Source organism: Pan troglodytes, chromosome 1 (assembly GCF_028858775.2).
Source record: "Pan troglodytes isolate AG18354 chromosome 1, NHGRI_mPanTro3-v2.0_pri, whole genome shotgun sequence".
Classification (NCBI taxonomy): Eukaryota; Metazoa; Chordata; class Mammalia; order Primates; family Hominidae; genus Pan; species Pan troglodytes.
The window spans coordinates 187,639,950-187,667,873 of record NC_072398.2 but is presented as its reverse complement, the minus strand read 5'-3'; the positions used below and the strand labels follow the sequence as shown (position 1 = coordinate 187,667,873).

The following is a 27,924-nucleotide window of genomic DNA, read 5'->3' as shown; positions in this document are numbered from 1 at the left end:
ACGGGTGCCAGGGCAGGGAGAGGTGAGTCTGGGAGGGAAGCAGAGACAAGATCCATGGGGCTTTAGAGACTTTGCCAAAGCAGTGGGACTGCTCCCAGGTTGTTGTCAGCCATCAAGAGTGAGTGCACCTCCCTGGGCAGACTTCTGCTGCCCCAGTGCCCAGGGATAGGCAGGGGTTTGCTGCAAAATGAATGACACCTGGCAGACAATAAGCTGAAGCTTTCATTAGCAGCTTAAGCTGAGGACTATCTATGCAACCGATACTCCCCTGGGACTGCTTAATCTGAGCCCTTGTGGAGCGATTGGCACCAAGAAAGCAAGGACTAAGTCAGAAGTTCAAGTCCCAGCCTTGCCACAGCCTCAGGGTGCCCTCGAGCACAGCAAGCCTCAGTTTTCCCGTCTGTACAATGAGAGAGGTACACAAGGTAGACTCGAAGGCTCTTTGTTGCCGGGGCCCTGTGTTCCTTTGAGTGTATGTGCTTCTCAGGCCCACAGAGGTCCTTTGTGTTTCGTATGTGAACTGCTCTCTAGGAAACCCATGTAACTGTCTGTGTCCTGGGGCACATACATGAGGACTCATGTGGGCCGTATTGTGTGTTTGTGCTGGGGGGAGGGGAGACCCCAGAACAATGTCCCCCCACCCCACCCCCCTCCTCAATAGGCGGAAGCCACTGGCTTCCTCCCTTTCCTGCCTCCTGCCTCCTTTGTGCCAGCAAGACTGAGTACTGGAGGGAGACAGGCGATGGGAAAAATCAGTCCAGCTGTCCCCAGGTCTGCCCTTACCATAACCTTCCCCCCACCTCTAGTGACTCCTCCCAGGCCACACCCATCCCCAGCCTTGTGGGGGCCAGACTGGGGGGCCTAGAGGCTCAAAGGCAGAAGAAGTCCTCCCACCCCCTACCCTGCCACCCCTCCCACCCAAGCCACCTCATTTCCTCTTCCTCCCCAGCACCGACCCACACTGACCAACACAGGCTGAGCAGTCAGGCCCACAGCATCTGACCCCAGGCCCAGCTCGTCCTGGCTGGCCTGGGTCGGCCTCTGGAGTATGGTCTGGCGGGTGCCCCCTTTCTTGCTCCCCATCCTCTTCTTGGCTTCTCATGTGGGTAAGTCTCCCCTGAGTCCCTCACCCCATTTCTAGGCCCCGAGGCCCTGATTTCTACCCAAGAAACCCTATTTTATCATAGAGACAGAAAGTAGGATGATGGTTGCCATGGGCTGCAGGGAGGAAGAAATGGGGAGTTTTGTTTAAAAGGTACAGAGTTTTTACAAGATTTTTACTTGGTTTTACAAGATTAAAAGAGTTATAAACATGGGGCCGGGTGCGGTGGTTCATACCTGTAATCCCAGCACTTTGGATGGCTGAGATGGATCAATTGAGGCCAGGAGTTCAAGACCAGACTGGTCAACATAGTGAGACCCCGTCTCCATTGTGTTTAAACTTTTGTCTTTTTCAAAAAAAAAAAAAAAGGATGGATGGTGGTGATGGTGGGACAACACTAGGAATGTATTTAATCACATTGGGTTATATGCTGCTTACAAATGGTTAAGATGGCAAAATTTGCCGGGTGTGGTGGCTCACGCCTGTAATCCCGGCACTTTGGGAGGCCAAGCGGGTGGATCACAGGGTCAGGAGATCGAGACCAGCCTGGCAAACATGGTGAAACCCCATCTCTACTAAAAATACAAAAATTAGCCGGGCGTGGTGGCAGGAGCCTGTAATCCCAGCTACTTGGGAGGCTGAGGCAAGAGAATCGCTTGAATCTGGGAGGCAGAGGTTGCAGTGAGCTGAGATCGCGCCACTGCACTCCAGCCTGGGCGACAGAGCAAGACTTATCTAAAAAGAAAAAAAGATGGTAAAATTTATTTTATATGCATTTCACCACAACAAAAAACTTTGGAAAACAAGCCCTATCATCACTGCCATCACTTTGATCCACTAGAAAGTGAGATCAAGGCCAGGAAAACACAGGCAAGTGCTAGAAATCACTGCAACCTGGGATCAGGGGAGGAGTGAGGAGTAGCCGCTGACTGTGTTGGATCTGAGGATCTGTGGAGGGCCATTTTCAGGGGGTATTCATAGGGTAATTGTGTTGGATTCACTCAATTGTTCACTAGACAAACATTTATTGAGCACCAACAATATTCCAGGAGTTGTGCTAAGTGCTGGGCCATTAGTTGAGAGGCTGGCAACACCTAGTCTGTACAATGAGATTAAATGAAGCCAGCCTCCTATGGTTGTTATGGGGTTTAAATGAGAAAATGATGCAGAGCAGTTGGCACAGTGCACTGTGCTTGGTAAGGATTTCTGAGTAGGTGGCAGCTGATTCCTTCAGTCTGCTGGTCAGCCGATTAGAACACAGAGGCTGCCTTTGAGTGGTTCATGGTCTAGTGCAGAACACAGGACAGGGGAAGAGGGCTAAACAGGGACAGACACAGGAGCTCTAGAGGAGCACTGAGGAGGAGTTCAGCTTACACTGCCTCAGGTAGGAGACAAAAAGGGAATCAAGGAAGATTTCACTAAGAGGGGTGGTCTTCATTCCAGGCAGCCAGAACATAAAAAATGCAAGTCTCAGAGGCATGGAGGTGCATGGGAGAGAAGGTGCCTGTTAGGAACACAACAGGAGGGATAGCGTGGGAGCATCACGGGGCTTAGGAGCACGAACATTATCCTGAGGGCAATAGGGAGCCATGGGAGGTCACAGGCAAGAAAGTCACAAGGTCAGGTTTGGTCTTAGATCACTGTGGAGGATGAGTTGCAGAAGGAGGGGCTGCGGCTGTTGGGATGGTCTAGGTGAGTAAGGATGAGGGCTGAACAAAGGCAGGCTGGAGGGGTGGGGATGAAGTCAAGAAGCGTTCAGGAAACAATGTGCAGAATTCTATGACTGATGGGGCAGGCAGCACAGTGCTCAGAGATGTGGACTTTAGAAGCAGACAACCTGGCCCTGCCACTCGCTAATTGTATGACCTTGGGCAAGTTACTTAACTTCTCTGAGCCTCCCTTTCCTGGCTATAAAACAGGGATAATAACATCCACCTCCCAGGATAGCTGGGATGGTAAAATGAAACGACATCAGTAAAGTGCCTGGTGCATAACTGGCAGCCAATAAACATTCATTATTATGACAATGGGAGTAGAGATGACTCCATAGTTTATGTCTCAAGTGGCGGGTGCTGTCCAGTGAGTCAGGGAGCACTGGAGAGGAGCAGATTTGGGAAAAGCTGATGGAAATGCAGGTCCAAGCTGAAAGACCGTTCCCGAGGTGATGGTTAAAACCGGGGCAGTGGGCGAGCTTGCTCAAAGAAGCCAGTAGAGTAATTACCATGATCCTCCTCTGTAACTGGAAAGAATATCCACTTCACTGGTTGTGAGGATCCAGTGGAAAATGGGGGCTTGGTATGTGGTGGGCGGTCAGTAAATGCCAGCTTCGTTTGCTCATGGTAGCCTTTCAAACACTGATAAGCTAGGTGGCATTTAAACTAATGAACTGCTTGACAGTCAGCTAGCAGAGACAGAGAAGGAAGGGCTTGGCTGGTGGAGGGGTTCTGGGTCCTGGAGCTAAGGCAGGCTCGCAGGCTCTCCACCGTCCAGCCTGGACTCTGACTCCACCTGATCTCTCCTGCCTCAGCCTCACATTTTGTACTCCAGTCACACAAACCTGGAGAGCCCCCTCCACCTGCCACGATATTGCCACTGCAGGCCTCTGTCCAGGCTGTTCCCTCTGTCTAGGATGCCCTCTCCCTGCCCCTGACTTCTCTCCCTCCCCATTGTCCTCACGCCAATGTGCCCTGCTCCAACTGTACCTCCCAGGAAGCATCTCTTCATCTCCCTGAGCTCCCCCAGGCTGGATCAGGGGTCCCTTCTCTGTGCTCAAAAGCACAGCGCCCTACATTTGGCAGCTGTGTTCATGCCTGTTCCTCCAACTAGGGCGTGAGCTCTTTGGAAGGCAAACAAAGACCAAGACCCACCTCGTGTCTGTGTCTGTCTGGGCTCCAGACAGGGCCTTGCCCTGGGGCTGCCCTCCCTGGCTCTGGGCCCAGCCCCAAGCTTAGCTCCATTTCTTTTTGTTTTTCTTTTTCTGGAGAATGGGGTCTTGCTATGTTGCCCTGGCTGATCTCAAACTCCTGTGCTCAAAGGATCCTCCCACCTCTGCCTCCTTAAGTGCTGGGATTCCAGGCGTGAGCCACCGCACCCAGCCCTGGCTCCATTTCTGTGCCACAACCTTCTGGCTGCAAAACTCAGCCTCTCCCACCTCAAATCCCAGCCCACCAGACATTTCTAGATCTCCATAGTGACAGAGAGGGGGACCCATGGGACACTTCTGTTCTGGCTGGCTCTCCTGGCCTGCACTCTCATGGTGGAGGCAGGGAGAAGTGGCTCACAGCAACCTTTGCAGGGCAGTTTTAGAGACGAGTGGGGAAACAGGACTGATAGAAATAAAGTGAGGAAACGGAGACAGGGAGCATAGATCATTCTTTCCGAAAGCTGGGGCGAAAGGGAAGCCATCTGGCAGGAGAAGGGAGGGGACACGGCCAGAGAAGGATTCGTGGTTTTGTTTTTGTTCTTTTAGAATGAAGAGACTTGAGGGAAAGAGGCCAGTGCGCATGGAAGGGGAAAGGAGGGGGATGGGAATGCCTGATAAAGTGAGGCCTGTGGGGTCTGAAGAACCGGGCAGGGGAAGGAAGAGGGGTGAAGGTTGGAGACCCTCTTCTGAGTGGACGGTGGATCAGTAAGACCAGAGGGCTGGGGCTGGGGGCTCTGGGGCACTAGGGTTGGCTGGGACTACAATAGAGTCACTGGTGTCCTGGCCCCAGGCGCGGCGGTGGACCTGACGCTGCTGGCCAACCTGCGGCTCACGGACCCCCAGCGCTTCTTCCTGACTTGCGTGTCTGGGGAGGCCGGGGCGGGGAGGGGCTCGGACGCCTGGGGCCCGCCCCTGCTGCTGGAGAAGGACGACCGTATCGTGCGCACCCCGCCCGGGCCACCCCTGCGCCTGGCGCGCAACGGTTCGCACCAGGTCACGCTTCGCGGCTTCTCCAAGCCCTCGGACCTCGTGGGCGTCTTCTCCTGCGTGGGCGGTGCTGGGGCGCGGCGCACACGCGTCATCTACGTGCACAACAGCCCTGGAGGTGAGTCTGGCAGGCGGGGGGATGGCGCGGGGAAAACCAGGCCGCTGACCCACCTTCCACCCCGCAGCCCACCTGCTTCCAGACAAGGTCACACACACTGTGAACAAAGGTGACACCGCTGTACTTTCTGCGCGTGTGCACAAGGAGAAGCAGACAGACGTGATCTGGAAGAGCAACGGTAAGAGGGGCATTTGAACTGGTGGGGAGGGTAGACCCATCGTTCTGAGGCCCCAACACTTTCATCACCCATGGAACCCTCAGCTTTGGCCCCTGACACACCCGACCTCCAGGGCCTCTCCTCTGTAGTGGACCAGGTCCCATGGGATGTGCCTGCACCCATCTTATCTGTAGTTCTGAGCTGCCCTCCTACTGTACACAGAGGGCCAGGAGCCTGTGGTCAGCTGCCCCTTCCCTCTTAGCCCCAAATGAGCATGATGTTAAAGCCTCATCTCTCCCCTGGGAGTTAGCAGGTGCTGTCACATAGCCCACCTGGCAGACCGCATCAGTCCCCCTGAGGAAGAAGAGAACTGGTAACATCATGCCCAACACAGGCAGGGCAGAGTCTAGCCTCTCCCAAAGATCTGTCCAGCCCAGATCCTTGATGCCCAAGACAGCCTCATGCTGAGGCCTGGGTAGACCCGTGGGATCTCAGTCCCAGGCCTGTCCTCCACCCTGACCCTTTGGCCACCCCATAGAAGGAAGCTGTTTTCCTATGTGGCCCCAAGATTCCTGCCTCAGTCCTCAGATTCACAACCCCTTGGCTGACTCTTGCATACCTGGGCTCCTGAGGGAGGAAGACCCTTCCCTTTGGCCAAGGGGGCTGCCTCCTGAGCTCTGGACCCCGTGAATTGACAGGAAATGTGAAGAGGCACAGGCAGACCTGGGTCTCTAGGCTCTCTGTTCAGCCCTGAGCAAAGAGGCAAGAAGCGGGTGGGGCAGCGACTGGGGCACCCTTCTAAGAGGGAGGGGCTCAGGGGAGAGACCCTAGAGTAGATGGCACTTGAATTGTGCTCAGAGGAGAAGTGGGAAGACAAAGAAGGCAGAAAAGGAAGGAAGGGCCTTCCAGGAGGAGGGACTGAGAAGAGCAGTAGGGTCTGAAACACAAGGGTGTTTCTAGAAGAGAAACAATCCATTCAGGAATTCAGGAATGTTAGGAGTCAAGAAGGGTGTGAAGACGAATGGGGCTGGATGGCTTGGCCACGGCCAAGTTGGTGAAAATGATGTCTAAGGAGCTGGATTTTTGTCCTGAGGTCACTGGAGAACCAGGAGAGTTTCAGCAGAGGAGTTAGAGAGGAGTCTGTTGTAAAAAATCACCCTGGCTGCTGGGTGGAGGAGGGACAAGAAAGGGTGACGCTGGAGGCAGAGGAGCCTTGTGAGGCCCCTGGAGGCTAGGACCAGGGCAGTGGCAGTGGGTGTGGGGAGAAGCAGACTGGGTTAGGGGATGAGGAGGAGATGGACTGAGCAGGACTTGGTGATTTACTGGGTGGTTGATGGAGCATGAAGAAGAGGGCACTTCTGAGCTTTCTGGCGTGGGCGTAGGCTCTCGTGGTGCCGGCCCTAGGTCTCATCACTGTGCATGGGGCTCATTGATGTGAGCTGAGCAGAGGTGGACAGAGAGAGGTGACACAGCCCTCATGTAGTGCTGAGGCCCCTGACCCATTCATTTTCCCCAGGATCCTACTTCTACACCCTGGACTGGCATGAAGCCCAGGATGGGCGGTTCCTGCTGCAGCTCCCAAATGTGCAGCCACCATCGAGCGGCATCTACAGTGCCACTTACCTGGAAGCCAGCCCCCTGGGCAGCGCCTTCTTTCGGCTCATCGTGCGGGGTCAGAGGCAGAGGGCAGAGGTTGTGGGTAGGGTGGGAGGCTGGGAGCCCTATGGGTACTTCCTGTGGGTCCCCTGGAGCCCCTGGATCTCCAGTCCTCAGTGGTCAGGTGGGTGAGGGTCAGCTGCTGAAGACACCTTCCTCCAGGTTGTGGGGCTGGGCGCTGGGGGCCAGGCTGTACCAAGGAGTGCCCAGGTTGCCTACATGGAGGTGTCTGCCACGACCATGACGGCGAATGTGTATGCCCCCCTGGCTTCACTGGCACCCGCTGTGAACAGGGTAAGGAGGAGGGGAGCTAGGACCCAGGCAGGAGAGGATCCCTGACTGGGAGAAGACCCTAGAACCATGTGGGTGGAGCTTGGAGGGTGAGGGCGACAGGCAGGTCCTGGGCCCAGGGGCCCACAGAGGCCCATACACCCCACACACTCTCTTTCTAGCCTGCAGAGAGGGCCGTTTTGGGCAGAGCTGCCAGGAGCAGTGCCCAGGCATATCAGGCTGCCGGGGCCTCACCTTCTGCCTCCCAGACCCCTATGGCTGCTCTTGTGGATCTGGCTGGAGAGGAAGCCAGTGCCAAGAAGGTATGCCTAACCTACCCTCATGGTCCCTGACCAAGACAGCTGGCCAAGAGCTTGACCCGGACCCTCCACTCTGCCTCTGACTTATGCAGCAAGCCCTCCTGCTCACTTGACCAGTCCTTCTACCCTCAGCCTGTTGTATAACCTGTGCCCCATCTGCGCCCTCATCTGTGCCCTCATTGCCCCCTGTCCCATGCCCCTCTAATCATACCTCCTCTATTCCCAGCTTGTGCCCCTGGTCATTTTGGGGCTGATTGCCGACTCCAGTGCCAGTGTCAGAATGGTGGCACTTGTGACCGGTTCAGTGGTTGTGTCTGCCCCTCTGGGTGGCATGGAGTGCACTGTGAGAAGTCAGGTATAAGCACTGTGACCTCTGAGAGCCCCCCAAGATAAGTCGGCCTTTACCAAACACATCTCCCTGGTGGAAGAGACTAGTCCCTCCTTTCCCTACGAGGGTCCAAGTTCTGCCCTCAGGGAGCTTAGAGTCTGATGGACAGGGAGCTCTGGCAGGGAGTCAGTCTGGTAGGGAGTCAGTCCAGCAGGGAGCCAGTCCAGCAAGGAGCTAACTGCCAGCCAGCCATAGCGGAAAGGGCAGCAGCCCAGAGAATGTGGGAGCCCAGAGGATGCCCCTGGGCAGACTGAGCAGGTCAGAGAAGGGTCTGGAAGCAGGTGTGATCTGAGATTAGATATGAAGGACAAAAGAGAGATAACTGAGGAAAGAACAAGAGCAAAGACCCAGGGATTGGGGACTCAGGTTTGGGTGCCAGGACAGTGGAGTAGGGGACCCAGGGATTGGGGACTCAGGTTTCGGTGCCAGGACAGTGGGGTAGGGGACCCAGGGATTGGGGACTCAGGTTTGGGTACCAGGACAGTGGAGTGGGGGATTGGGGACTCAGGTTTGGGTACCAGGACAGTGGAGTGGGGGACTGGGGAAATGGTCAGAAGAGGTCAAATCGTGGGGCCTTTGAATGAAGGCCAAAGAGTTTGCACTTCATATGATGGGGCAAGAGGGAATTGTTAAAAAGGAACAAGGTAGTCAGATCTGTGTTGGAGAAAGGACCCCTAGCTGCTGGCCGGGGAGCGGGAGCAGGAGACCCTCAAGGACTCTCTACCTAGGGACCAGAAATGATGAGGCCTGAGCTAGTGTGCTGGCTGGGAGGATGGTGAGGGGCCTGCTGGCAGGTATTAGACGGTATCGGGAAGTGGGGAGGTGGTTAGGAAGTAGACTTTGCAGCTGATGGGATGTGGGGCTGGGACGCTGGAGGAGTCATGCGGGCCTTTGCTGGTTTTCAGGCTGGAGGGACTGGGTAGATACCTCCAATGAGAAACAGAACACGGATGAGGGGCGCTTTGGTGGTCACGTGTTTGCCCCTGTGGGAGCTCCAGGATGAGTGTCCTTTCTCCCCAGACCGGATCCCCCAGATCCTCAACATGGCCTCAGAACTGGAGTTCAACTTAGAGACGATGCCCCGGATCAACTGTGCAGCTGCAGGGAACCCCTTCCCCGTGCGGGGCAGCATAGAGCTACGCAAGCCAGACGGCACTGTGCTCCTGGTCAGCCCCCAATCACCCCAACCCACCAGCCCCGCAGGCCGCCTGCTTCACAGCTGATCCCTAAGACCCCCTAGTCCCTCAGAACTTTCTGCAGGGCCCACCTATTGGCCTGACCATTGCTCACATGAGGTCAGGCTGATTGGTGAGGGGACTGCCACTGGGCCTCTGTCCTGCCATCAGTCCAGACGGACATCTGGGTGCCTGCCACAGAGGTGCTCATTCCCTGTGACCTGTCCCCTTCCCCCATCTCTTTTAGTCCACCAAGGCCATTGTGGAGCCAGAGAAGACCACAGCTGAGTTCGAGGTGCCCCGCTTGGTTCTTGCGGACAGTGGGTTCTGGGAGTGCCGTGTGTCCACATCTGGCGGCCAAGACAGCCGGCGCTTCAAGGTCAATGTGAAAGGTCAGTGATGTCCTAGGTCCACAGGGAATGGACGGTGAGCAGAGTAGGCTCTAGATGATGCTGCTCAGGCTGGAGATACTAGCAGGAAGGCCAAGGACATCTAAGGTCATAGCCTAGCACCAGACAAAAAGAGGGGTTGTGGTCAACCAGAGGTCCGGGCTGGGCAGTGTCAAGGCTGGAGTACAGCTTAGACCCATCTGGAAAGGACATCCCGTGCCCCAGAAACTGGGGACACTCTCCAGCCCCGCCCTTCCTCCTGCCCAGCCATGCTGTCCCCCACCAACCATCACACACAGACAAGTATACCTTTAACTCTGCTCTGGGATGCTGCCTCCCATCTCTGAGTCACCCCACAGACACTCAGTGCTAGCCCAGGGGAGCATATGGGGCTATGGAGCTCAGAGGGTGACCAGCTTGGCTTCCTAGAAGTGGTGCATGCCTAGAAATCTTCCAGGTAAATAAGGAGGGACCTCCCAGTGCCCAAGATTACTCAGACCAGAGCACCCCCACCTGCTCTAAGGCCTCCTTCGCCTTCTCCAGCTTCTCCAGCACCCTAAGTCTTAACCATTCACACCCCTGCCACCCCCTGACCCTGCTGTCCCTCTGCTCCTGCCACCCCATGTAAGCCCCCTCTCTCACCTTCTGCTTTCTCGTTGCCACACTCTGCCTCCCAGGTCCTCGCCATCTCCCCATCCCGTGACTATGCATGCCTCTCTGCCATCAAGCCTCACCTTCCGCCTTTCTCTTCTCACTGTGCCCAGGCTTAGGAGCCCGACAACCTGGGCTTGCATCCTCTCTCCACAAATTCTTTGCCCCATCACCTTAAGCAAACTACTTAACCTCTCTTACTTTGTTTCTCTCTTTGTGAAATGGGGATAGTTAGCACTTGATGGGGTTGTTACGAAGATTAAATTAGATGATGTATTTAAGCATTTAGCACAGTGCCCGATACAGGGTGTGTGCTCAATGTATGTCGATAATTATTGTTATTATTTAAAATGTCACCTAGTCCCTAGATTTTGATAGTTCTCTGGCAGCTCTCACATATGATCTGCAGCCAGGACCCCTCTTCTGACTCCAGATCATTTGGTGGGGACTCCATGAAGTGGGGCATCTTCTCTGGAAGTCTGGTTTTGAAGTTGGTGTGGAAAGTAGCTGCTGTATGATTCAGAGGCCCATTTTATATCCAGCCACTTCCTGGACATCTAATACCCTGCGTGAGCCAAAGGCACCAAGGGCTTCTCCGCACCCAAAATGGACCTTCATCTCCCCGCAAATCAGCACTGCCCTCCTGACATGCTCATTGCTGCCTGACACTCCCTCAGCTTAGAGCGCGGCATCCTTTTCCTCCCTCGCTCCCTCCCTCTTTCCTTCCTTCCTTTCCTCTCAAAAAGCCAATCTGGTAAACATTTGTAAGAGTCAAGGGAACCTGTTAAAAGCACTAATGCAATAATCTGGAGAGAAAAAGTTGAGGCCAGAATAGGAGCGGCGATCATGGGGTGAGGAAGTGGGGCAGGAACAAGAAGGCTGTTTTGGAGTAGAATGGATAGATCTGAGGTGGCCTGCGCAGACAGACCTAGTTCAACACATGGCTGTATCTCCTCCTAGTTGTGTGTCCTTAGGCAAGTTATTCGGTGTCTCTGAGTCTCAGTGTTTTCATAATGCAGGGTAATGTGCCCTGACAGAAAGGTGGCTGTGAGAATTAGAGGTCATGCTATGAAGCATGTGGCGGGGAGCAGGTGCTTCAGTGCCAGTGCCATTTTTTTTTTTTAATAAGAGAGTGGTGAATGAGGTCAGGGGCAGAGAGCAGGATGATGCCCAGGTAGTCTCCCCGACCTGGGTTTCGGCCCCTTCTGTCTACCCCCACACTGCATGGGAAGAGTGCACCCCCAAACCATGTCTGGCCATGTCACTTCCTCATCTACCATCTTTTGGGACACCCTCATGCCTTTATTGCTTAATCCTTGTGCCCCAAGCTACCCAGGGGCCTGAACTCTGTCCTCCCTGGGCCCTGGCCACTATGGTCATCTGTTGAACTTGGTGTCCCTCAAGCCCAGAGGGTCCCCAGCTCGAAACAAAGATGCAGAAGTGGACTGGATAGGCTGTGTGCCCATGCCTTACCCTGAGTCTCCTGGCAGTGCCCCCCGTGCCCCTGGCTGCACCTCGGCTCCTGACCAAGCAGAGCCGCCAGCTTGTGGTCTCCCCGCTGGTCTCGTTCTCTGGGGATGGACCCATCTCCACTGTCCGCCTGCACTACCGGCCCCAGGACAGTACCATGGACTGGTCGACCATTGTGGGTGAGTAGGGAGAGAGCTGGGGCAGGACAGAGGTGTTGGGTAATAGTGAAGGGATACAGTGAGCAGGAGAGGGAGGGCAAATGGTGCGAGGGGGCTGAAGGGAGCATGGCAGCTTCTAGAAGAGGTGGGGGCTGAATAATGTGTGCTTCACACCCCACGCCCAGTGGACCCCAGTGAGAACGTGACGTTAATGAACCTGAGGCCAAAGACAGGATACAGTGTTCGTGTGCAGCTGAGCCGGCCAGGGGAAGGAGGAGAGGGGGCCTGGGGGCCTCCCACCCTCATGACCACAGACTGTCCTGGTGAGAGGCCAAGAGTCATCCCTTCCTGTCCCCCCAAGGGTTACTTTCCTGTCGACCCCAGGGACCCCTGCCTTTCCCACTGGAGGTTGTTCTTCCTTGTTCACTGGGGATCATTGTCCTGTCCAGCCCCAAGTACCTACTGGACAGTTCTGACCCCTGACCTCTGGCCCCAGAGCCTTTGTTGCAGCCGTGGTTGGAGGGCTGGCATGTGGAAGGCCCTGACCGGCTGCGAGTGAGCTGGTCCTTGCCCTTGGTGCCCGGGCCACTGGTGGGCGACGGTTTCCTGCTGCGCCTGTGGGACGGGGCACGGGGGCAGGAGCGGCGGGAGAACATCTCATCCCCCCAGGCCCGCACCGCCCTCCTGACGGGACTCACGCCTGGCACCCACTACCAGCTGGATGTGCAGCTCTACCACTGCACCCTCCTGGGCCCGGCCTCGCCCCCTGCACACGTGCTTCTGCCCCCCAGTGGTATGTGCAAGGCACAAGGATAGCTGGGGGTTGGGGGAGGACGTGGGACACAGGGACACTTGAGACCTAGGAGACACGGGAGGCTGTAGGAGATTAATGGACATGGAGAGGACACAGGACACACATAGGGTATTAGGCAGACGTGACCCCAGCGGGGACATGGGACTTGGGGAAGATCCAGCGTACCAGGAGGACACAGATCACCAGGAGCATGTGGGGAGAGCATGGGGAGGTCAGGGTTCATGGCGAGAACCAGGGTCATGGGAGGGCATGAGACTTGGGGAACACAGGGCATGGGCGGATGTGGAGAGGACTTGGGATACAAGAAGTACAAGGAGAAGCAGAAGCTTGAGGGTGAAAGTGGCCCGGGGAAATGGAGAGGAATTCAGTCTGGTGGGGAGGAGGAAGTTGGCAGGGTGGCTCCTGTGCTTGGACCCACAGAGGAGGGAGCACAGCTAGAGCAGATGTGTCCAGCCCCACAGCTACATAGCCCGGTCCTATCTGAGCCTTGCCTTCCCCCCACCATCTCCCCAGGGCCTCCAGCCCCCCGACACCTCCACGCCCAGGCCCTCTCAGACTCCGAGATCCAGCTGACATGGCAGCACCCGGAGGCTCTGCCTGGGCCGATATCCAAGTACGTTGTGGAGGTGCAGGTGGCTGGGGGTGCAGGAGACCCACTGTGGATAGACGTGGACAGGCCTGAGGAGACAAGCACCATCATCCGTGGCCTCAACGCCAGCACGCGCTACCTCTTCCGCATGCGGGCCAGCATTCAGGGGCTCGGGGACTGGAGCAACACAGTAGAAGAGTCCACCCTGGGCAACGGTGAGAGGGCAGGGCCCACAGGACCCCCCGGGCTCTGAGCGGGGAGAGCTCAGCACGCTCTCCTTCCACATCACCCCCTACTGTGGAGCTAGGGCATCCCAGGCCCCTCCTGACAAAGAGTCAGCCCCGGTCCTGGGGACTCAGCCTTCCCTTCTCATGATCCACTGTCCCAGGGCTGGGAAAATCATGTCGCCCCTCTGACACCCCTCATCCCTTCCTTCATGTGGCCCAAGTGATTTCCTGACAGTCCTGGCACTGGGATCTTTCACCTCTCCCTCTGTGTAACCCCATGGTGGCCTCTGGGTTCCCTGACCCAGGTGTCCCCACAATCTGCCCCTCTCACTGTGTCCAGGGCTGCAGGCTGAGGGCCCAGTCCAAGAGAGCCGGGCAGCTGAAGAGGGCCTGGATCAGCAGCTGATCCTGGCGGTGGTGGGCTCCGTGTCTGCCACCTGCCTCACCATCCTGGCCGCCCTTTTAACCCTGGTGTGCATCCGCAGAAGCTGCCTGCATCGGAGACGCACCTTCACCTACCAGTCAGGCTCGGTCAGTGACCCGCCCCGCCCCTGGGTGCATGCTCGCAGCCCGTGTTTATGTTTCTACCTGTGTACACACAAGACCTTGTATACCTTGTGTGTGTGTGTGTGTGTTTATGTTGCAGGTATAAGATTACACTCAACAATGTTCAAGAGTACAAAATATAATTTTCTTTATTTCTCTAAAACTGAATTCAGCTCATGAGCCCATTTATATTAGTGGTGAAATATTTAATATTCCCATTTCAAAAGAATTCCGTGATGACCATATTTCACAATGGACATTCCAGTTTTGGGCTCCGTCAATTGGAGATTTTCCTCTCCCCTCTTTTATTTCTCCCTAGCGGTTATCTAGGCCTAGATAGCAAGGTGATCAAATGGAAGGGCACTTGGGGTTCATGCTGGCCTTTGTCCTTGCAGGCCTTCCTGGGCTCGGGAGCCAGCCTCTGTCTGCACACATCTTTGGCTGATGTCCTTAGCCCTGCTGTGGCCACCTGCCAGTAGGCCAGTCATGCTGTGAGCTCCTCATCCTAACCTTCATTCTTGCAAATCCCAGGGCCTCCTTTTGGAGACTTAAGAAAGGGGCTGGGCACAGTGACTTGCACCTGTAATCCTAGCATTTTGGGAGGCTGAGGCGGGTGGATCGCCTGAGGTCAGGAGTTTGAGACCAGCCTGGCCAACATGGTGAAACCTTGTCTCTACTAAAAATACAAAAATTAGCCAGGCGTGGTGGTGCATGCCTGTAATCCCAGCTACTCGGGAGGCTGAGGCAGGAGAATCGCTTAAACCCGGGAGGCGGAGGTTGCAGTGAGCCGAGATGTTGCCACTGCACTCCAGCCTGGGCAATAGAGCAAGACCCTGTCTCAAAAAATTAAAAAAGAAAAAGAAACAGAACTAAAGAACTGTAGGGGCTTCCTTATACCTTATGGAAGGAGGCATATTCTGTGGCCCTCAGACCGCTGCCACAACCCCTTCCCACTTAGACAACTGTTTCTACCACTCCAGAATTGTGCTGACCTGCAACCTCACCCATTGCTCCTTGAAAGAGGAAGCACAAACCTCCACTCCTCCTGGCTTCCCTGTAATCCTGCCTGAGTTGTCTGTCCTCCTGTAGCCCACACCCTTCTGTCCCTCAGGCCCCTGCTTAGAGGTGGGGTGTGGGAGGGCACCCACTGTCACTTTATCCTGTCACATTCTAGCCACCCATCCGCAGATCCTGTCTCCTCTGAGGGCTTCTTCATTGTCGTCACTTAGGATCTGAACTCTGTCCTTGGCCTTCCAGGCCTGGACTCTTGATATTTAAAGCTAAGTTTTGGCATTTCAAATAAAAAATAAAAAAAGAAAGAAAACCCTCTTCTCTCTCAAGGGCTGATCCTTGTGATAGAAAGCCTAGTGTCTCTGCTATGCCTTTAAAAAATCCATTCAGAGGCCGGGCGTGGTGGCTCATGCCTGTAATCCCAGCACTTTGGGAGGCTGAGGCGGATGGATCATGAGGTCAGGAGTTCAAGACCAGCCTGCCCAGTTGGTGAAACCCCATCTCCACTAAAGCTACAAAAATTAGCCAGGCACAGTGGCAGGAGCCTGTAATCCCAGCTACTAGGGAGGCTGAGGCAGGAGAACTGCTTGAACCCGGATGGCAGAGGTTGCAGTGAGCCAATATCACGCCACTGCACTCCAGCCTGGATGACAGAGTGAGTGAGACTCCATCTCAAAAAAAAAAAAAATCCATTCAGAGATTCAATTGGCTTCTTTGTTCCAAGCTGTGTTGGCTCTTCCTCTGAGGTCAGTGCACACAGAAAGCCCTCACTGCTGTGGTGGGGGAGGGTAATGGGTACAGATGTCAAGGGCAGGAGGTGGGAAAGCAGTCTTTAACATACATGGTGTCATACTCTATATCAAGATATATCCCCCCAGCCTGGGCAACATGGCAAAACCCCATCTCTACAATAAAAGAAAATATGAAAATTAGATGGGCGTGGAGGTGTGCACCTGTGGTCCCAACTACTCGGGAGGCTGAGGTGGGAGGATTGCTTGTGCCCAAAAGCTCGAGGTAACAATGAGCTGAGATCGTGCCATTGCCCTTCCGCCTGGGCAACAGAGCGAGACCTTGTCTCAAAACAAACAAAAAGATATATCCCTGGTACATGTGCCTGCATATGGATAGGAAATGTGTGTGCACAAATGTGTGTGCTCCATGTATGAGTGCACACGTGCATCCCCTGTGAGTGCCGCATGTTTAAATGTGTGTGTCCCAGATGCACGTGTCCCTATGCCTGTGCACCTTCAGGCCTGCATGTGTGTATGGACCTATACATGATGCACCTACATATGGTGCTGCCCAAGAACATCACGTGCATTTGCTATGTGCCGTCAGCACCAGTGCTTCTTGCAAATCCCTGGGCCCCAGGTCCTCAGCCCTTGCCCGTCAAGCTGGACTTCAGTGCACTTAGGAAGCCCCACCAGAAGGTCTGTCTTAACCCTGCTTCCAGTTCTCATATTGGCAGCTTCTTTGGTCCTGTTCACTTATTTCCTTTTCCCACCATCAGCCCCACCCAGATGGCCTCCTCCTACTGAGTTAGGGAATTGGACATTCCTCTTTGTTATAGTCTTGCTATTTTCAGGTCCTGGCCTGATTTTAGAGCTATGGAGAAAAGCCAAGTGTGTGGACAGGGTAATCTCTGCTTCTGCTACTGTGGAGAAAACCCCTCCACTGGCTCCCAGCAGCTCAGGGCTGAGCATGTAGTAGGTGCTCAATAAATGTCCCCTGGCCTACTCCCTAAGGCTGGAATCTTCTCCAGAGCTTCCCTGGTGACCCCCAACAACAACAACAACAAAAAGCCTGGTTGTGGGATTAGCCCAGTCATAGGAAGCTCATTCCGATCCTTTTCTGTTTTAAATGTTAGAAATATCCTCCTTCCATTGACTCACATTGTGGCTTCTAGCAACTTTACCCACAAGCCCTGGTTCTGCCTTCCAGAGTCCCGTACACTAGATCCCCTGGCTGCAGCCTCTGCATTTCTCTCCTTGGACATCTGTCCACCCAGCAGCCTACCTGTGGCTCTGTTACCTATGATTCTGTCTCAGTTATGTCCTCTGTCTGCCTGTCTGTCCCTGGCTGACCACCAGGGTGCCCTCCATCTGGGTCTCTGCCCACTTGTCTGACACTGAAACCTCCTCGTGTGCCTGTCTGTGCCTCCTTCCGCCCCCTTTGACTCTTGCGTGGACCGTCTACCCTCTTGTCTCATCCTGTGAAGGGCGAGGAGACCATCCTGCAGTTCAGCTCAGGGACCTTGACACTTACCCGGCGGCCAAAACTGCAGCCCGAGCCCCTGAGCTACCCAGTGCTGGAGTGGGAGGACATCACCTTTGAGGACCTCATCGGGGAGGGGAACTTCGGCCAGGTCATCCGGGCCATGATCAAGAAGGACGGGCTGAAGATGAACGCAGCCATCAAAATGCTGAAAGGTCCACTGGGGCGACCCCTGGCCCAGCCCTGATGCTCTCCTTTGTCCCACAAATCCCAGGCCCCACCTGGCTTCCTCCAGCAATTGACCCCAGCCCTTGCCAGCCCTTTCTCCAGAGTTATTTCTGGCAAAATAATATTGGATTCTTTACACAGAGTATGCCTCTGAAAATGACCATCGTGACTTTGCGGGAGAACTGGAAGTTCTGTGCAAATTGGGGCATCACCCCAACATCATCAACCTCCTGGGGGCCTGTAAGAACCGAGGTGAGCCCCCAGCTCATCACCTACCCCTTCTTCCAAACCCCCATCCTCAGCCATCACCTCCACCACATGAGTAGCTTGCCAGGGGCTGCTGGTGACCTGTGCATCACCCTTGATCCTCCTTCATCCCTGTCTGTTACCATCGGGTGCCTGCTCCCACCCTAGGTTGCCTGTGTCTAAATCACCACTGTCTGTCTCTTTGCCTCTCAGGTTACTTGTATATTGCTATTGAATATGCCCCCTACGGGAACCTGCTAGATTTTCTGCGGAAAAGCCGGGTCCTAGAGACTGACCCAGCTTTTGCTCGAGAGCATGGGACAGCCTCTACCCTCAGCTCCCGGCAGCTGCTGCGTTTCGCCAGTGATGCGGCCAATGGCATGCAGTACCTGAGTGAGAAGCAGGTGTGTGTGAGTGGGGGCGGGTGGAGGCCAGAGGGGGAAGCCACTGGGCTGGTGTCAGGGGAAGAAGTCAGCCGGCCCTGATTGTATGTGGGGATTGAGGTTCCTGGCCCAAGTGTGTGGGTGGGTGCAAGCACAGCGAGGAGGCAGGGCCAAGGGGCAGGTCTGGAGGAGGTGGGGACTTCCAGTATGGAGGGTACAGGTGTTGAGTGAGCAGGTCTAGATGCTAGCCTGGAACTCAGGAGAGAGGCCCAGGCTGGAGACAGCATCTGTGTGTGAGCTGTCACCCCACAGATGGTGCCTAATGGCAATGGGCCTGGTGCAATCTGCCGGAGAGGGGGAAGGGCAGAGATCCAAGCCCAAGTCAACTCAGGCCTGAATGAAAGGACAGGGGGATGACCGTCCAGGGGAGTGTGACACTGAGGGAAGGCATTTTATCTTTTTTTTTTTTGAGACTGAGTCTCACTTTTTTGCCCAGGCTGGAGTGCAGTGGTGCGATTTCAGCTCACTACAACCTCTGCCTCCTGGGTTCAAGCAATTCTCCTGCCTCAGCCTCCTGAGTAGCTGGGATTACAGGCATGTACCACCACACCCAGCTAATTTTTGTATTTTTAGTAGAGACGAGGTTTCACCATGCTGGCCAGGCTGGTCTCGAACTCCTGTCCTCGAGTGATCCACCCGCCTCAGCCTCCCAAAGTGCTGGGATTACAGGCATGAGCCACTGCACCTGGCCAGCATTTTAAAGATAGTAAAGTTTTGAGTATGTTTGAAAGCAGAGGGGCAGGGGAAGGGGCCAGTGCAGAGGGAGGGGCTGGTGGAGAGAGGTCTCTGGGGAAGCTGGAGGGCTAAGGGAGAGAAACTAGAACCCAGGGGATGGGAAGAGGGAGGGGGAGAAGCATGGAAAGAGGAGAAGGTGCAGTATGGCCACCACTGTCTCAGGAAAAGGGATCCAGCCTGAACTTGGCCAGGGCTGAGGAACGAGCGGGTGAGAGCCAACACTGATCTTTCTCAGATATGAGTCAGCTGACGAGATTGCAGCCAGGAGGGTAGGAGTATGGGGTATTGAAGGTAACAAGGGTACCCATGAAGACTGACTCCTTACTGGCCTGACTGTCCTGGGCTCCCTCATCCCCAGTCTCTCCTGACTTCTGACCCTGCCTACAGTTCATCCACAGGGACCTGGCTGCCCGGAATGTGCTGGTCGGAGAGAACCTGGCCTCCAAGATTGCAGACTTCGGCCTTTCTCGGGGAGAGGAGGTTTATGTTAAGAAGACGATGGTGAGTCTCATTCAACCCTCACCCTTAGGGCTTGTGCCTGGCCCTGCCCCACAGGAGCCTCAAACAGGCCCTTCCTCCACACTCAGCCCCTCAAACCCATTCTCTCCTAGGGGCGTCTCCCTGTGCGCTGGATGGCCATTGAGTCCCTGAACTACAGTGTCTATACCACCAAGAGTGATGTGTGAGTGTGAGATGAGAGGGCACAGGAGGGCTTGGCCCCCAAGAATCACCCAGGCCTGACCTAGACATATCTCAGAAATGTCATAGGTGGTCTAAGGCATGACCTGGGCTGTGTTCCAGGTGTGACACAGGTGTGTCTTGGGTATAAAGTACCCAGCCAAGGTGGGGCTTGCTGGAAGGAGTCTTGGAAGGTGTTTCAGGAATAGGACTGGGGTAAAGGTAGTTTCGGATTATGTTTGTGTAAGTGACGGGGGATGCCTTGGAGAGGTTTGGGAATGCTGGCGGATGCTTCCTGAGGTAGATGGAGAGGCCACTCAGGAATTGCTCTCATCTTCCTCCCTGAAGGGCAAGGTCATGCCCACCTGAGGATCTTACCAGAGCATGACCCCCAAGACTCCCTCTCTGTGCCCCCTCCCCTGCAGACAGCCCTCTTGGCACACTCCTCCTGTCTCTCCAGGGATGTCCATCTTGATCTGAACCTACCCCTTGCCCCAAGCCCTTTGGCCTTGCCTGCATGGCTCACTGCTTACCACACTGATCGCTCCTCTGACCACTACATGCCTACTTCCTGCTTCTGCCCCAACACTCCCTTGATTCCCTCCACCCCTTTGAACTCTCTCCCCTGGTCTCAGGGCTGATGCACACTACACAGAGGCTGTTAAAGTGTGAGATGCAGTCAAGAGTAAGAGCTTTGGAGCCTGAGTTGGAATGCTTGCTCTGCCGCTAACTAGCTGTATGGCCTTGGGCAATCTAGCTAACCTCTCAGTGCCTCAGTGTCTTCATCTGTAAAATGGCAAGACTAATAGAACCTGTATCATAGGGTTGGTGTGAGGGTTAAATGAATTAACATGTCTGTTAAATGACCAGTGCCTGGACCACCGTAAGTGCTCAATAAAAATGTTAGCTCGGCTGGCTGTGGTGGCCCACATGTGTAATCCCAGCACTTTGGGAGGCCAGGCAGGCAAATCACTGGAGACCAGGAGTTTGAGACCAGCCTGGGCAAGATGGCAAGACCCTGTCTCTACTAAAAATACAAAACATGGCCGGGCGTGGTGGCTCACGCCTGTAATCCCAGCACTTTGGGAGGCCGAGGCAGGCAGATCACAAGGTCAGGAGATCGAGACCATCCTGGCTAACACAGTGAAACCCCATCTCTACTAAAAATACAAAAAGAAATTAGCCGGGCATGGTGGCGGGCACCTGTAGTCCCAGCTACTTGGGAGGCTGAGGCAGGAGAATGGCATGAACCCAGGAGGCAGAGCTTGCAGTGAGCCGAGATCTCGCCACTGCACTCCAGCCTGGGCGACAGAGCGAGACTCTGTCTCAATAAATAAATAAATAAATAAATAAATAAATAAATAAATAAAAATACAAAACATTAGCTGAGCATGGTGGCACACACCAGCTACAAGGGAGACTGAGGTGGGAGGACCACCTGATCCTGGGAGGTTGAGGCTGCAGTAAGCCACTGCACTCCAGCCTGGGTGACAGAGTGAGACCCTGTCTCAAAAAAAAAAAAAAAAAAAAAGAGCTCTAATTGTGCTGAGCCCAGGGATGGGGGCAGTATGAAGGAGCTTCATTGGCGCAGAGACAACAGCTGGCCAAGGCCAGATACTTACAGAGTAGACACATACAGGGGGGCTGGGAGGCACTGCACATCTTGGGCAGGTAGAAGCTAAACTGCTAGGGGCCAGGGCCTAGAAGGTAACTAAGTGCATCCTTCTTATTTCAGCTGGTCCTTTGGAGTCCTTCTTTGGGAGATAGTGAGCCTTGGTGAGTTCCTGATCCCCGTCCCCCAGAGTGCCCCAGCTTACCCCACGTGGAGCCCTGGACCGAGAGCACTTTGTCCCCTCCTGCAGGAGGTACACCCTACTGTGGCATGACCTGTGCCGAGCTCTATGAAAAGCTGCCCCAGGGCTACCGCATGGAGCAGCCTCGAAACTGTGACGATGAAGTGTGAGTCACCCCATCCTTGAGCTCCATGATCCTATCTCTGTGATGAGTGACCTCAGCTTTGATCCCTGTGACCCCATCACCCCAGCTGGCCTGACTCCTCATCTCAGCAATGCCCCCTCGCAGGTACGAGCTGATGCGTCAGTGCTGGCGGGACCGTCCCTATGAGCGACCCCCCTTTGCCCAGATTGCGCTACAGCTAGGCCGCATGCTGGAAGCCAGGAAGGTGAGGAGACTGGGGCTGAGGTGGCGGGCTGGGCTCACAGAGTGCTCCAGAGTGCCCTCTCAGAGGTGCCATGACCCCTGTCCCAACCACACTGCCTGCCCAACCTCCCTCAGTGGGGGCTGTCACCACGGCTAGGCTGGGCCCCAGGATGCAGCCTGCCTTTCCAGCCCTCACTGGTTTAGACACCAGGCCCTTCCAAAACTCTTCCAAGGCCACTGCTTAGCCCCAACAGCAAATCCCTCCCTTAAGCCCCAAGTCCCAGACTGCTTGCCTGTCCTCTGCTGAGGCCATCAGCCCATCCTCATCTGGGACACCTCTCCCCACCTGCCAGAGCCAGAGCAGAGTGCATGAATGGTCACTAACCAGATGGATGGATGGGTGAATGAGTGATACAGTAACCGTATGAATGAATGAATGGAATTAGTGGATAGATGATACAATAATCATATGAACATGTAATTCAATAACTCAATCTACTAACCATGTGAATAAGTGAATTATCAAATAAATATAATGAAAAATATATCAAAATTAGTAAATATGAAGAGTTCTTCAAGTAAATTAATGATTAAATAACCATCTTAAGAATGAAGGAATGATCAAATAACCATATAAATTGAAGAGTCGTCTAAAATGGCTTTTGAACAGATAAGTTACTGAATGAATGAATGCATAAGCCAAGAATTCATTGAAAGAGTGCATGTAAAAACCCTCCTCTAACAATGGCATTGAGAGCCTCTCACCTGAGGCCCCAACTGTGGCCTGATGCCTTCACTGCCCTGGGCTGGTAAAGGCCACTCTTGGCCATGGGGCCATCTTAGGTCTCCAGAACAAATCAGTGTCAGTTCAAACGCCCCCACCACATGGAAGTCCAGGAGCTTGAGGCCAGATGCACCCCCATTCCTGGCCCCCACTAAAGCTTGCTCTGCCCCCAGGCCTATGTGAACATGTCGCTGTTTGAGAACTTCACTTACGCGGGCATTGATGCCACAGCTGAGGAGGCCTGAGCTGCCATCCAGCCAGAACGTGGCTCTGCTGGCCGGAGCAAACTCTGCTGTCTAACCTGTGACCAGTCTGACCCTTACAGCCTCTGACTTAAGCTGCCTCAAGGAATTTTTTTAACTTAAGGGAGAAAAAAAGGGATCTGGGGATGGGGTGGGCTTAGGGGAACTGGGTTCCCATGCTTTGTAGGTGTCTCATAGCTATCCTGGGCATCCTTCTTTCTAGTTCAGCTGCCCCACAGGTGTGTTTCCCATCCCACTGCTCCCCCAACACAAACCCCCACTCCAGCTCCTTCGCTTAAGCCAGCACTCACACCACTAACATGCCCTGTTCAGCTACTCCCACTCCCGGCCTGTCATTCAGAAAAAAATAAATGTTCTAATAAGCTCCATTCAATGTCTACCTTTTACTGCTGGTCAATCTTGGGGTGAGGGGCGTAGTTAAACCCAAGAGACAGAAACTGGCCGGGCATGGTGACTCACTCCTGTAATCCCAGCACTTTGGGAGGCCGAGGCGGGTGGATCACGAGGTCAGGAGCTTGAGACCATCCTGGCGAACATGGTGAAACCCCGTCTCTACTAAAAATGCAAAAAATTAGCTGGAAGTGGTGGCGGGCACCTGTAGTCCCAGCTACTCGGGAGGCTGAGGCAGGAGAATGGCCTGAACCTGGGAGGCGGAGCTTGCAGTGAGCCAAGATCGCACCACTGCACTCCAGCCTGGGCGACAGAGCGAGACTCCGTCTCAAAAAAAAAGAGACAGAAACTGGGCTTTCTAGGAAAAGAAGCACTGTCTGAGGCCTCAGCCCTCTGTTGAGGTTGCCTGTCCAGGATAGGAGGTGCTCTGGAAGACCCATTTTACACAAACACCACCAGCCCCTACCTCTGTCCTGATTAGAAGGCCAGTTTTCCCCTGTTCCCTTCCCTGCTCTCCAGCTTCCATCACTAACGTGTCTCCCTGTGTATCTCTAGGTAGCAGCCAGCCTAGGATTCTTTGTTCTGTCCAAATAGTCCATGCCAGGATCATCTATAGCCAGCCTCAACTCTGCCTGGCATCTCAGCGCCAGACAGATCCTGGCCTGTCTAGAGTTTCCTTAGGTGCCTTCTTCTTTTCCTTATGCCTCCAGGCAGCCTTCCCTGGCTTGGTAGCCACTTCACTGCCCAATGTATGAGCCCAAAAGGAGGAGGGCAGAGGCCACTCCCAACTTCAGCCAGCCATGGTAGGATTCCTTTGCCATCTTCAGGGTCTCATAGTGCTGTGAGAGGTGCTTCTCTCCTGGTCCTGAAAGTGAGTCCCACACTACTCCATGCTGTGCAGCCTCTGGGCTTGCCTACTGTTTGGATTGCTCATGGCTGGCCTTAGATTTCTCTCCTATTGGTCCTTAAGAAACAAGATTGATTGTGTTTTACACATTTTTTCAGTGAATCAGAAGACATCAAAGAAGGCATAACATGGTGTGGCACTGTGATGAAGAGCACAGGTTCTAGGATCACACCGACCTGTGTTCAAGTCCCTGCTATGTCACTTATCATCTGTGTGGCCTTGGTCAAGTCTCTGAGCTTCAGTTTTCTCATCTAATTAATGGAGTTAGTAATAGCTACCTCGTTGTTTGTGTTAAATGAGACCACACAGGCCCATCTTTCACAGCACTGGGCCTGGGCCATAGTAAGTACACAGTGTCAGCTGATATCATTATATACAAATGCAGGAAGCTGCAGGGAGGTAATGATTAGGATCTGTATTCTGAAAATACTTGGATGGTTGGAGGAGGATGAATTTAAATGGGAGGCTACGTAGGATGAGGGAGATGGGAACTGCTAGAATAAAACTTCATTTCAGATCCACATTCACTGCAGGGATATTGCCAGGTCCAGGCTGTGGAGATTAAACCATTGTCTTTGATGGAGACCAATATGTAAACAAGGATGCCTCTGTGAAGTGACAGCTATGTTAACAAGCAACAAAATACAGCGGTGTATGCTCTAAGAGAGCGGGGGAAGCTGGGGAAGGCTTAAACAGGAACTGGAGTCAGAACAGTTTCCCAGCGAAAGTGATGTTTTAATCTGGACCATGAAGAGGAAGCAGGGTTTCACCAAAGGAAGAGACCCTGGCACAGGAAACAACACCTGTGATATGTGGCATGTTCAGGAGCTGCAAATAGTTCTCTGTGGCTGGAGCAAAGGGAAAACAGGGTAATGAACCCAGAGAGGTGACGGATGCCAGGCTATGCTGAGCCTTATAGGATATGAATCTTTATCCTAAGAGCAGAGGAGCCACAGAAGAGCTATAAGCAGGGGTGAGTCATAATGAGATTTGCATTTTTTTAAAGTCACTCTGGCTACCCTGTGGAGAACAGATTATATAGGAAAAACAGTAAAGGTGAGGAGCATGGCTATAAATTAGAAACCTTAGATGAGATGAATAAATTCCTAAAAATACACAAACTACTGAAACTGACTCCAGAAGGAATTCACCAATCTAAATAGACTTAAACAAATAAAGAGATTGAATTAGTAATAATAATTTTAAAAAAAAAAAACCCCACAAAGAAAAAGCCCAGGCCCAAATGCTTCAATGGTGAATTTTACCAAACATTTAAAGAATAAATACAAAAACTCTATACAAACTTTTCCAAAAAATAAAAAATGAGAGAAGGCTTCCCAATTTATTCTGTGAGGCCAGTATTACCCTGATACCCAGAACAGACAAAGATTGCACAAGAAAAGAAAACTACAGACCAATATCTCTTATGAATATGGATGCAAAAATTCTCAACAAAACACTAGTAGGAAGAATCCAGAAACATAAAAAAAAGATTATACATCATAATAAAGTGGAATTTATCCCAAGAATGCAAGGTTGGTTTAACATCTGAAAATCCATACACTATATCAATAGATTAAAAAACAAAAACTACATGATCATTTCAGCAGACACAGAAAAAGCATCTGACAAAATATAACACCCTTTGTGATTAAAAAAAAAAAAGCTTTAACAAACTGCAAATGGAATCTTTGTTAATCTGATAAACGATGTTTACCAAAAAAAAATACAGTTAGCATCATATTTAATAGTAAAAGACTGAATGCTTTCTCCCTAAGATCAGGAATAAGACAAGGATACGTGCTCTCCTCACTTTTATTCAACATCATACTGGAGGTCCTAGCCAGAACAGTTGAGCAAGAAAAAGAAATAAACAACATCCAGACTGGAAAGGAAGAAATAAAACTCTATTTGCAGATAACATGATAGTATATATAGAAAATCCTAAGGAATCCACTAAAAAACTAATAAATGAGTTCAGAACAGTTGCAAGATACAAGATCAAAATGAAAAAAGCAATTTTCTTCTATATACTTGTAATAAACAATCTAAAAATGAAAATAAAGCAATTCCATTTATGATTGCCTTAAAGAGAATAAAATAATAAAATTATCAAAGACTTAAACTCTGAAAACTATAAAACATCATTGAAAGAAATTAAAAATCTAAATAAACAGAAAATGAAGCATCTCATGTCCATGAATTGGAAGGCTTAATATTGGTAAGATGATAATACTTCCCAAATTGGTCTATAGATTCAATGCAGTCCCTATCAGAATCTCAGCTGGCTTCTTTGTAGAAATTGGCAAACATTGACCAGGCGCGGTGGCTCATGCCTGTAATTCCAGCACTTTGGGAGGCCGAGGTAGGTGGATCACGAGGTCAAGAGATCAAGACCATCCTGGCCAACATGGTGAAACTCCATCTCTACTAAAAATACAAAAATTAGCTGGGCATGGTGACAGGTGCCTGTGGTCCCAGCTACTTAGGAGACTGAGGCAGGGGGGTGGCTTGAACCTGGGAGGCGGAGGTTGCAGTGAGCCTAGGTTGTGCCACTGCACGCCAGCCTGGCGACAGAGTGAGACTCTGTCTCAAAAAAAAAAAAAAAAAAAAAAAAGAAATTGGCAAACTTTTTTTTTTTGAGATGGAGTCTCGCTCTGTTGCCCAGGCTGGAGTGTAGTGGCATGATCTCAGCTCACTGCAAGCTCCGCCTCCCGGGTTCACGCCATTTTCCTGCCACAGCCTCCCAAGTAGCTGGGACTACAGGCACCTGCCACCACGCTGGCTAATTTTTTGTATTTTTTTTAGTAGAGATGGGGTTTCACCATGTTAGCCAGGATGGTCTCGATCTCCTGACCTCATGATCCACCTGCCTCGGCCGGGATTACAGGTGTGAGCCATCGCGCCCAGCCGAAATTGGCAAACATTTTAAATTCATATGGCATTGCAAGAGACCCAGCCAAAATAGCCAAAACAATCTTGAAACAGAGGAATGAAGTTGGAGGACTCACGTTGCCAGATTTCAAAAGTTACTACAAAGCAACAAAAATCAAGACGGTGTGGTACTGGCATAAGGAGAGACATATGAGATCAATCGAACAGAATTGAGAATCCAGTATGGTCAACTGATTTTCAACAGAGGCGCCAAGGCCATTTAATGGGGAAAGAATAGTCTTCAACAAATGGTGCTGGGACAATTGGATAGCCACATGCAAAAGAATGAATTTGGACTCCTACCCAAACACCACATACAAAAATTAACTCAAAGTGGGTCAAATACCTAAATATTAGAACCAAAATTATAAAGCCCTTAAAGAAAGCATAGAAGTAAATCATAATTACCTCAGATTTGGCAGTGGATTTTTAGATATGACAGCAAAGATATGGGTAACAAAATCAAAAATACGTAAGTTAGAATTCATCAAAATTGAAAACTTTTGTGCATCAAAGGACACTATCAGGAAGGTGAAAACCACAGAATAGAAGAAAACACTTGCAAGTCACATATCCTATAAGAGACTTGTATCTAGAATATATTAATACAAAGAAGTCTTATAACTCAATAGTAAAGTGACAGATAACCCAGTATCTTTTAATGGACAAAGGCTCTGAATAGACATTTTTCCAAAGAAGATAAACAAATGGCCAATAAGCACATGAAAAGATGTTCAACAGGATGAGTCATCAGGAAATGCAAATCAAAACCAGTGTGAGATACTACTTCATACACACTAAGATGGCTATAATCAAAAACATAACAAGTGTTGGCAAGGAAGAAAATGAACCATCATACACTGTTGGTGGGAATGTAGAATTGTGCAGCCTCTTTGGAAACCAGTCTGGCAGTTCCTTAAACATGTGGAAACTCTACACATGAAGTTCTCAGAAGACCCAGAAATTCCACTCTTAGGCATATATACCAAGA

The 27,924-nt window shown here is 52.4% G+C and overlaps 1 protein-coding gene across 3 annotated transcripts; it reads left to right on the top strand.

Annotated features, from left to right (window-relative positions):
* The first annotated feature begins 934 nt into the window (after positions 1 to 934).
* On the top strand, positions 935 to 23,070 carry TIE1 (tyrosine kinase with immunoglobulin like and EGF like domains 1). Of its 3 annotated transcripts, XM_001173341.6 has the most exons (23): positions 935 to 1,106; positions 4,816 to 5,130; positions 5,198 to 5,308; positions 6,804 to 6,959; positions 7,106 to 7,237; positions 7,396 to 7,536; positions 7,760 to 7,888; positions 8,942 to 9,087; positions 9,344 to 9,488; positions 11,627 to 11,785; positions 11,950 to 12,087; positions 12,261 to 12,557; positions 13,092 to 13,382; positions 13,735 to 13,925; positions 17,170 to 17,380; positions 17,535 to 17,645; positions 17,853 to 18,043; positions 19,205 to 19,318; positions 19,429 to 19,499; positions 21,231 to 21,271; positions 21,358 to 21,454; positions 21,578 to 21,677; positions 22,613 to 23,070. In XM_001173341.6, the coding sequence occupies exons 1-23, from the start codon at positions 1,049 to 1,051 to the stop codon at positions 22,682 to 22,684; spliced, it is 3,417 nt and encodes a 1,138-aa protein (XP_001173341.1). In that variant the 5' UTR covers positions 935 to 1,048; the 3' UTR covers positions 22,685 to 23,070. The 3 variants fall into 3 exon arrangements, 2 of the variants coding, with proteins under 2 accessions (XP_001173341.1, XP_009453892.1); XM_009455617.4 differs by lacking the exon at positions 7,760 to 7,888 and having other exon boundaries at positions 956 to 1,106; XR_008539036.2 differs by lacking the exons at positions 19,429 to 19,499; positions 22,613 to 23,070 and having other exon boundaries at positions 956 to 1,106.
* The last annotated feature ends 4,854 nt before the right edge of the window (positions 23,071 to 27,924 follow it).

What these genes read in the sequence shown, in the direction of transcription:
- TIE1 (XM_001173341.6), top strand. Translation starts at nt 1,049, where the DNA reads ATGGTCTGGCGGGTGCCCCCTTTCTTGCTCCCCATCCTCTTCTTGGCT. An exon ending in CGTGCACAACAGCCCTGGAG is followed by an intron (nt 5,131 to 5,197) that starts GTGAGTCTGGCA and finishes TCCACCCCGCAG; the next exon opens with CCCACCTGCTTCCAGACAAG. An exon ending in CGAAACTGTGACGATGAAGT is followed by an intron (nt 21,455 to 21,577) that starts GTGAGTCACCCC and finishes GCCCCCTCGCAG; the next exon opens with GTACGAGCTGATGCGTCAGT.